This window comes from Puma concolor, chromosome C1 (genome assembly GCF_028749965.1).
Source record: "Puma concolor isolate L17-30 chromosome C1, mPumCon1.1.hap2, whole genome shotgun sequence".
NCBI classification, from domain to species: domain Eukaryota; kingdom Metazoa; phylum Chordata; class Mammalia; order Carnivora; family Felidae; genus Puma; species Puma concolor.
This window is the reverse complement of record NC_141674.1, coordinates 104,859,687-104,869,675: the sequence shown is the minus strand read 5'-3', so window position 1 is coordinate 104,869,675 and position 9,989 is coordinate 104,859,687. Positions and strand designations below refer to the sequence as shown.

Sequence of the window (9,989 nt, the reverse complement as noted above, 5' to 3'; positions counted from 1 at the left end):
AGAAGCCAATCAGAGCCTAGGGAAGTGACCTCACCCCAGGGAGAGCCGAGTGGGTGAGGAAGCATCTCTCAGAGCTGAGCTGTGAGTGTCCCTAAGTCACTCCCCTCCACCCCACCCTCCTTACTTCCTGTAAAGCAATACCGCCTACCCCCTCCACCCCAAGAAGGGAGTGAGAAAGACTAACTACCTTCCACAAAGGAAGAACCAAAAGAGATACTGCAACTCAGCCACAAACAGCTTCAGGAAGTGGAGAATGGTGGCTCCGTCTGCACAGACACATCTTTCAAAGTGGGATCCCTCGGGTCTGGAAGAAGGTGTGCGCTGGGGAGGAATCGGCACCTCCTCCCCACTCCCTCCCCGCACCTGGCTTTCTCGACTCTCTCTCACAAAAATAGCTGTAATCTTTCCTTGTAAACAAGGACGAGATCAAGGTCAAGTGTGGGAAAGAGAGGGCCTGTGTCCCTGTTGAACACACGTGACAAGAGACGATCATGTCCTGTGGCCTGAGGACCAGAGGCTCAGAAGCCGGCTGGTCTTACAGGGCGTGGGCCGTTCTTCTCTACTACTCACTCCGCACAGCCTCATAGATGAGTTCCTGAATGTTCCTTGGCAGGGCTAGATTGGGAGTATGTGTCCCGCCACGGGAGTGGGACGGAAGGGGTAGAGGACAGGAAGGCTGCAATGCCAGTGTGTCACACTGGACTCTAACAGGCAAGGGAAAAATGCCCCAACTAGGCCATTCCCTCCTTTTCGCCAGGCTTCTCCCATCAGGCTTCACCCTGGACAGACAGACAGACAGACAGACAGCTAAAAACATTTTATTTAAAAATATAAAACTGGCCTTGCTCCTCCTAACTGCATACACCCCCAATTATCTTCCACTACAAAAAAGTGCGGGGAGTGGCACGTGTACAGCTAGCTGTCTCAGCTCTAAAAGCCCAGTTCTTCTTTGACCCCTCCTTCTTTCGTACAATTAAGACATTGGTCCTTTGCCCTTTCCCCCCAAGCTATCAGAGGTGACACAAGGGTAGAAGGAGGGGAAGGGTGGAAAAGAGAACTATCTGTCATCATTCTCCATTCCTACCTCCAGGGCCAGTTTATCTGGACTCTAAGCAAATGATTTGCTTGTCCACAAAACCAAGTAATAGCGACAGTTACTTCTGTATCTTCAATCAAGAATGATGTGAAGGTCTGCGATATTGTTCAGGGTCCTTCTTCAGTATATAGCCTCATCCATATTGTCATCACTGTCACCCCCAAAGTCCTCTCCATTGTCAAAATATGACATGATGTAATCAGTTTCCTGAAACAGAACAAAAAGAAATCAAAGTAGGCACGTTTTCAGCATTCTCCTTCCTCCCAGTGTATCAGCAGCCGTCCCCCTCCTCCCACCCTTAAACCATTCCAGGCCTGGGAAGTCCCTTGGGGCTGCCACTTGCTCTTGAGAAGAGCCTGGGGGCACATGAAGTGGAGGGCGCTCTCCCCTGGGGGGACATCTCCTTTGGCTCTCCAACCCTCTGGAGGAGAACAACCCTGGTGGATGGAATTGAGACTCCCTAGAGCTCATGAGAAAGAGAGGGGAACTGAGGGTGGAAGGAGAGCCCTCTCACCTCTTCATGTTCTTCTTCGTCGTACTCCTCTTCTTCTTCCTCTTCCTTCTCTTCTTCTTCTTCTTTCTCTTCATCTTCCTCTGAAGTCACTTCCTCCTCCTTCTTCTCCAGGGTCTGATGTAAAGATGAACAGAAGGAGAAACTCGGACTCAGCTCAGAGAAGGGAAAGAATGAGGCACAGATGGGCCAAAGGACAGGGAATGGGGCTGGGACCCAGGTGGTCTCTATGCACATTTCCTCCTCACCTCCAGTTTCTGTATTGTTTCTTCCTTATCTTCTGTGTTCTTGGGGGGCCTCTTGGGGATTAGGATGGTGGTCCCTGGTCAGGGAATCAAAAGGTGAATCATCTGAGAGCAAACTTCCTTGTTAGCGGTCCACCCCACCCTCTTGCAGAGACCATGTCACTCTGCTGCCCTCATGTGGCCACATGGCACCCAGCTACCATACTGGGTGGAATGGGCAGGAACTGGGACGGCAGGCAAGATCACCAACAGCCTTGGCCCTCCAGCTGATGAAGGAAATCTCTCTTCTGCCTCCTTTCCCCAGATATACTCACGTTCCTTTTGTAGCTTCCGCACTCGGATCTTTAACTCACGGGGTAAACGTCGCCAATCTGGGAACAGTGGGAACATAAAAGTCAGTAAGACCCTGCCTGGGGTCTCCTGTGAATAACCAGTTTTAAAGGAGAAGTAAGAGTCAGGATAATGGTGAGGAAGGAAGGGATTGGGTCAAAGTTACTTGGAACAAAACTGTGGCTTGGGTGCCTCCAGGGAAATGGGGGCTATTTGATAGGTTTTCAGGTAGAGTCTGAGAGTGTTTGGGAGGACATCTAGGGCTCCAGTGTGTAAATACTGTATAGAGGGGAGGAGGGGACACAGAAAGGTGGATGGGCTGGTGGCTTGTGGCATCTCAAGGATTTTAAGAAAGGGCAGGCAACGAAAGGGCCCATCACCTACCAGGGTTCCAATCGATGGCATTGTCAATCGGCCCTGACATCTGATATTTGTCTGAGTAACGCTCCACATCTGAGGGGTCAGAGGCCAAGGGTCAAAGTTTTATCCTTTCAGAGCCCTAGAACAGGGTTGTTTCTGAGGACCCAGCCCTCTCAATACTCAGGCACTGTCTGTTCCCCAAGCTCAGAGCCCAGGGGATCATCTTTAACAAGGACCTTCAACACTCATCGATGTTGTCCCTTTGCCACCCCAAATTACAATGTTTTGTCATCTCCCTTAACCCAAAGGCATGGCTATTTTGAGAGGTAGTGTGATATGGTGGAAGTACACTAGAGAGCAAGAGACTAGGGCTTCAGTCTTCCCTTTACTCCTTGTTAATGGGGCTACCAGGCAGGTCTTTCATGCCTCTGAGCTTCAGCTCCTAAGGCTTTAATCAGAAAGCTCTGTTTGTCAATATACTCCAACCCTGCACTTCCACACCTGTTGGTAAATATCCAGTATCCCAAGCCTCCCAGCAACTCCCCTTCTCCAGTCCCTCCTGGTCTCCCTGACCTCTTTGTAATCCTGTTAAGCTTAGGAGGGCTTCTCAGAGACCCGTGTGTGAGACTCAGAACAAACCACGGATAATGCACTTCAAATGCAGGGGTAATTGTTACGATCTCCCCAGTTAGACAGCGAGCTTCCTGTGCTGCTTCTGGCCTCTCTGGCCCGCAGAGTGCTGTGTACAGGGCACTGCTCATGAAAGGCACTCGGAACACGATGCTAGCGTTCCAACTGACCTCTCTTGGGGACAGCTGGCCGGATGAAGTAGGGGAGCTGCCTCATGGCCCCTCGTAGCTCCTGCTTCAGTGCCAGAACATATTCCCCTTCCTCTCCTGAGGGCAGAGGCACTGGACGGAACTCCAAGGGCTAAGGAAGCAGGGGCAGTGGTCAGTTCAGGGAAAAAACACTAGAGAACAAATCTAGAAGGGTCTCTCTCCCCCCCCCCCCCCCAGTTCAATCCAATGCTCCCACTGAACAGAGGGCCAAGAAAAATGTGGGGAACAATACAGTATTTTGAAAGCTGGGGAGCTGGGAGTATGAGAAACTACCTTGCCTGGGAAACATCCCATGTGAGTTGGAAGCACAGAGACAGAAAGGGGCAAGATGAGTTTTATGATGGCCCACAAGGAATCCTGGATTATATATAGTCAGCCAGGGGCACACGGGAGTCTCAGGAAGGGGGGCAGATACTCACAGGGAAGAGTGGAGAAGGCTGCAGGGTGGGTGGGGGAAGAGCATCCCCCTTCCCAATGCCCACAGCCTCCATGTTGAAGGTCAGCTGGCCCCGGCCACGACCCCGGCCCCCACCCCGACTGGCCATGGTGGAGGGGGCCTGGGTATTCAGAGATCCAGTGAGAAAAACCTGATAAAGACAAAAACAAAGAGAAAAGTATGGTAGAATGATAGGAAGCCAGGGAGGTGCAAGACACTCAGTCTTTTCCCCTGGGGCCCCCAAAAACCAGTGTAATTCAACAAATGTTGATAGGAAAGGCATTGTACCAGGCAGCGTATTTCTAGAAATACAGACGTGGATGAGACATAGTCCCAACAGGACAGATAACTGCAAAGTAGTGTAACTCCAGCACAAAAGGGAAAGTGATTAGACCTCTGGATAAAACTTCCCTCCATCCCTAAGGTAATTTGATATTTGTCACCGTCTGCATATCGCCATCTAATCTTTGAATTCTTTCTCTCCCTGGCTTTCCACACCCAACCAGGCCCCAATTCAATCCAATGCAGTGAATTTCAGCAAAACATGTATTAAGCATCTACTATGGGGGATAAGGATAAGTGGTGGGAGGTGGTGGTGGGGAGAACCATTACAATCAATTTATTTTTTTGTAATACCACTTAGGAGCACTTAGAATCTTAGAGTTGGAAGGACCAGTAGAGGCATCTAGTCCAAAAGCCCTCCCAACCTAGTACTCCACTTTGTAAGTTGTTAATCATTTCACTTCCAGTGGCATTTTCTTTTTTTTTTATTTTATTTTTTTAATGTTTATTTATTTTTGAGAGCAAGACACAGAGTACAAGTGGGGGAGGGACAGAGAGAGAGGGAGACACAGAATCTGAAGCAGGCTCCAGGTTCTGAGCCTGATGCGGGGCTCAAACTCACAAACCGGGAGATCATGACACCTGAACCGAAGTCGGATGCTTAACTGACTGAGCCACCCAGGCACCCACAGTGGCATTTTCTTAAAGAGAGGGTGTCTGTTCTCCCCCAAGGCAGCCCACCCCACAGTGATAAACTCTGATGAATCGAAAGTTCCTTCTGTTACTAGAAGTAGCAGAACTCTGCCTGTTGTCATCAATCTTAAGGGACCAGTCAGAGGCAGGTAGGATGGGGGGTAAAGTTACCAAATGAAAATGAAACTTGTAAGAAATGATATCCCAGTGACAAAGAGCACACCTAGCACCCAGATCTTGGTTTCTAAGACCATTTTCCAACAAAAAAAGACCCAGGGCTTCTTGGAGAAATGGCTGATTCTAAGGGCTGGGGCAGGAAATACCCAAGGCGAGCCTGAAGCATCTTCTAGTGCCAGAAAGTAAAGAAGCACTCAAAACAACAACATACAGACATTGGCAGGCTATGTCAAAGAGGCATAAGAGTCTACTGGAAGAGATCCCAATGGCCAAAGAAGAATTTGAGCAATAAAGTAGTATTAAGTTATAACCCCAAAGTATAAAATAAATATGATGAGTCCACACTGATAGAAAGAAATGATTAAATAAGTTAATACGTGGGGGAGAAAAGACAAACCTCTTGTGTAGAATTCCAAATAAATTATGTAGATTCCACCCTAAAGAGGGGGAGTAGAACTTCCCACTCCTTAAAGGTGGACTATATATAGGGAATTTTGTCCAATTCAGCTTTGGAAAGATGGGGAGCGGTATAACTCTACAGTGGAGAAAGTGGACAAACACTACTTCAGTCAGGTGACCAAGTTCGACATCAACAATATTTTTTTTTTTAATTTTTTTTTTTCAACGTTTATTTTTGGGACAGAGAGAGACAGAGCATGAACGGGGGAGGGGCAGAGAGAGAGGGAGACACAGAATCGGAAACAGGCTCCAGGCTCTGAGCCATCAGCCCAGAGCCCGACGCAGGGCTCGAACTCACGGACCGCGAGATCGTGACCTGGCTGAAGTCGGACGCTTAACCGACTGTGCCACCCAGGCATCCCAACATCAACAATATTAAATTACACTGCTAGTATGTGCCCTTAATATGATGGGATAAGGGAGAAATCTAGGGGGACTGGGATAATGAGGGGAGGCTTGATGAATCACAAGATTTCAAGTTAGGAAGAGCCCTCAGAAATCATGTATTCATTCATTCAACAAATTTTTATTGAGCATTTACTATATGCCAGACACAATGCTGGACAATGGGGATCATAGTGAATCTTCTACTCTAGACATGTATCCTTCCTCGGATAAACCATATTTAGTAAATTGTTATCTAGTTTCTATTTAAACATCTTTAGTAAGAGGAATCCCTGGCTCACTTTGCAAGTCTTCAATTAATAATATTTGTTCTTCAATTAATATCCAAAAAACACTCTAAACAAGAAATATATAGTTCAACAAAATGCACTCAACAAAAGATTAGCTGGTGAAAAAAAGATTTAGAAATGTGTATAAAGAAATCTATTTTGTCAAACACACACATACATACTTTCTTCATGTATGATGGAAAAAAAGTTGTTTTTGAAGGCTATACACTGAAAATTAATATTGGTTAATTTGAGGTGATGGGTGTTTGCTTTTTGAGGGGTTATGTGTATTTTAACATTTGTTTTCTATACTGAAAGGTATTTCTTTTGTAATAAGAGAAAAATAATCATTAAAAAATTTTAAAATATACCAACAGAGTAGTAGGTGAGATTAACAATATGTAGCAGGAAGGAGAGGGTGAAAAAATGTGTGTCTGAGGAATTTGGAAAGTTTTAGGTCCAACAAAAAATGTGAGGAAAAAATAAGAAGTTAGCTAATAGGTTAAATTGTGATCTGATTGAAAGGACTTATTAGGAGAGAAAGGATTGCTAATGGACACTAGAGAAGAAGTAAGAATTTGTAAGCATGTTTTCAGGCCCTTTCAGGGGAAAGGACACTAACCAGCTGGTTTAGGTATAATTCCACTTGACAGACCCAGTTCTGGCAGTGGGGACGGGAGCTGTTTTGATTGCAAAGCAGTAAGGAGTCAAGAAAAAGCTGTGAGCTTTGAGGTTAGACACATTGAATTCCATTTCCACATATAACCAAGTGGCCTCCAAGAATGTGGGTAAAAAAAAAAAAAAAAAAAAAAAGAGAGGAAAAAAAGAAAAAACTTTATTTAATTGAGGCAATAAACTGGTGGTTGGTTGGGAAACTGAACCATCCATCTCAACCCCCTCAGGTCAGGAATCTACCATGAGTTTCTATTCTTTAAGATTGTGATTGAATCTAAATTCTTGAGGATATTTAGGGTCTTCCATAATCTGGTCCCAAATTGCTTTTTCTTATCGTCAACCCTCCCTAGAGTTCACCTGTGCACTCTCCTTCCCCCAAACAACAACATCTCATATACATGACACTTATTCCCATTTATGCCTAACTGTATTGTGGTAGAAGTTACTAAGAAGCAGATTTCAACAAAATACAGAAAAACCATGACATCAAATTTAAGAAAGGCAGTACGTGTAGTGGTTAAGAACATGGATTTGAATTCTAGTTCTGCCATTTCCTAGTTATACAACCTACAGCAATTTATTTAATATCTCTAAACCTGTTTCCTCATCTGTAAAATGGGAATAATAATAATAATAATAATAATAATAATACCATCTTAATTCATTCAAAAAATATCTACTGAGTGCTTGTTATATGCCAAGCACTGTTCCAAGTGCTAGGGACATAGCAGTGAGCAAAACAAACAAAACTGCTATACCAATGGAGTTTAAATTGGTGGAGTTGTCAGTATACAAATATTTCAAGCCATGAGACTGGGTGGGATCCCTAAAGGAGTGGATGTGAACAGAGAAAAGAAGAGATCCAGAGATTGAGGCCTAGGGCACTCTAATATTTAGGGTTTCCCATATTTCTGATAAATAAAACAAGGAGTTAATACTCTTATTATATAAGAACTCATGGACATGCAAATGAAAAAAATCATACCAATAGAATAAATGTGCAAAGGACATGAATAGGCAATTGATAAAATAATGATCGACAAAACCATTCTTCACCTACCAAATTGACAAACACTTAAAGAATAATCAGGTTGCCACAGTTTTTTTGAGATGGGACACTCTCATACCTCATTGGAAGGATTGTCTTTATACACAGTATTTCAGGGGAGCAACAGCCTTTTAAATGTTCATATCCTTAATCCAGTAATCCTACTTTAAAAAATGTACCCTTAAAGATGTCATCACATATATAGTCAGACATGTAAACATGTCTAGTCATCAAAGAGCTATCCATGGTAGCAAAACTTCTGAAATAACTTAAATGGCTCAACAAAAAAATGAATGGTTAAAAAAAAAATCAAATATCCACTTTAGGCTATCATGTAGAAAGAAAAATGACTTCAAATAATACTTAAAGGCAAAAAAAAATGTTCACTATGTACAGTGGAGGGAAATGGGATAAAAATTATATTTGTGGTATAGCCTGATTTATGTAACACACACATGTATACGTGCAGAAAAGAAATTGATAATAATAATATAATAATAACGGTTATCCCTAGATCATGGTCATGAAATAATAGACATTTTTATCTACACCTTTATGTGTTTCCAATTTTTTTAGAATAAATGTATATTACTTTTTAAATCAGAAACCAAAGGGAAGGTACCTGGGTGGCTCAGTCAGTTAAGGGACTGACTTTGGCTCAGGTCATGATCTCACAGTCCGTGAGTTTGAGCCCCATGTCAGGCTCTGTGCTGACAGGTCAGAGCCTGGAGCCTGCTTCAGATTCTGTGTCTTCTGCTCTCTGTCCCTCTCTGATCGTACTCTGTCTTTCTCTCTGTCTCTCTCAAAAATAAATAAACATTAAAAAAAAGAAAGAAAGAAACCAAAGGGGATGGTTTTTCTTTATTTTTAAGAATGCTACCACCAGGACAGTGCTCCTTCTTTTACAATGGAGGTGAGGAAGGCATTTCGTTGAGCTACATATTTGTTTAGAATATTTGTTGGATATTAACTGAAGAACAAATATCCAAAAATGGGATGACCTGCAAAGTGAGCTAGGGAGTCTTCTTACGAGTGATGTTTAAGTAGAAGATGGGTAACAATTTACTAAATATGGTTTATCAGAGGAAGGACGCATGTCTAAAGTAGAGGATTCACTATGATCCCCATTGTCTAGCATTGTGTCTGGCATATAGTAGATGCTCAATAAATATTTTTTGAATGAATGAATGAATGAATGGATAGATGGATGAATACATGATTTCTGAGGGCTCTTCCAAACTTGAGACCTGGTGATTCATCAAGCCTCCCTTCACCATCCCGGTCCTCCTAGCTTTCTCCTTTCTCTGGACTGTGGGAGCAATTGAATTACAAACCACTAATTTAAGAGATCTTAATTAGATACTGTATTGTATTTTATTGCATCTTTTATTAATTGTTCCCTAATTATGCTAGGAGTTTAAAGTCGGCCTTCGCAATCAATTCCATTCAAGTAACCTTTATTGGGCACTTTGTATTGAGTACAAGAACCTGCCTACAAAACCTTATATTCTCAGAAGAACAGAGAAATATTAGAGACCACACACTAAGTGCTCTAATAGAGGTACGCATAAAACGTTACCTTCAGACTGGGGAACAATTAATTACGAAGGAAAAAAGAAAAAAGGAAGAAGAGGTGGTCCAAGAAAGCTACAGGTAGGAGACAATATTTCAGCTGATTCTTAATAGATAACAGGAGTTTGTCAGACTCTTAGACAAGGGAATAATGATAAAATATTCGGGGGAAGCTGATGCCGTAACAAAAAGTCAGAGATACAAGAGTGAATTTTCTCACTTTGTGCTTTAATCTGTCTCCCCTATGCACGAAAGAAAACTGCAGTTCTCTGTATAATCGGTACAGCAATGGGAGCCCTGAAGAGAAAGGGAAAGAAGAGTAGGAAACCAGAGGGGGCTGATCCAACAGGCTGCCGGAATGCGTTGTCTATCTATCTCGCAGCGTGGCCCTGGCGAACTAGTTCGGGAGGTGTGGGACAGAACCAGGTCAGCGCTACCGGGACGGAGCCTTACCTGCTGCCCCTCCCCCACGCGGAGCCCACGTCGCAGCCAACTTGAAATTTGCAGGTCTTCCTCTAGCTTCTGGCGCCCTAGCTCCGCCTCCCAGGGCTTCCCATTGGTCAATTCTCCCGGCCAATCTAGGAGAAGACCA

At 43.9% G+C, this 9,989-nt stretch overlaps 1 protein-coding gene across 2 annotated transcripts; it reads right to left on the bottom strand.

The window, feature by feature from the left end:
- Positions 1 to 802: 802 nt before the first annotated feature.
- Positions 803 to 9,981, bottom strand: POLR3GL (RNA polymerase III subunit GL). Of its 2 annotated transcripts, XM_025934745.2 has the most exons (8): positions 9,851 to 9,981; positions 3,801 to 3,968; positions 3,343 to 3,472; positions 2,567 to 2,635; positions 2,167 to 2,223; positions 1,856 to 1,929; positions 1,611 to 1,724; positions 803 to 1,303 (listed from the first exon to the last, which is right to left on the bottom strand). In XM_025934745.2, the coding sequence occupies exons 2-8, from the start codon at positions 3,924 to 3,926 to the stop codon at positions 1,217 to 1,219; spliced, it is 657 nt and encodes a 218-aa protein (XP_025790530.1). In that variant the 5' UTR covers positions 3,927 to 3,968; positions 9,851 to 9,981; the 3' UTR covers positions 803 to 1,216. The 2 variants fall into 2 exon arrangements, with proteins under 2 accessions (XP_025790530.1, XP_025790532.1); XM_025934747.2 differs by lacking the exon at positions 2,567 to 2,635.
- Positions 9,982 to 9,989: the final 8 nt, after the last annotated feature.

Coding starts and splice junctions, on each gene's coding strand:
- POLR3GL (XM_025934745.2), bottom strand. CDS start 3,926: ATGGCCAGTCGGGGTGGGGGCCGGGGTCGTGGCCGGGGCCAGCTGACC. Junction 3,473..3,800: donor AGCCTTCTCCACTCTTCCCT/GTGAGTATCTGC, acceptor CTGCTTCCTTAG/CCCTTGGAGTTCCGTCCAGT. Junction 1,304..1,610: donor ACGAAGAAGAACATGAAGAG/GTGAGAGGGCTC, acceptor GTTCTGTTTCAG/GAAACTGATTACATCATGTC.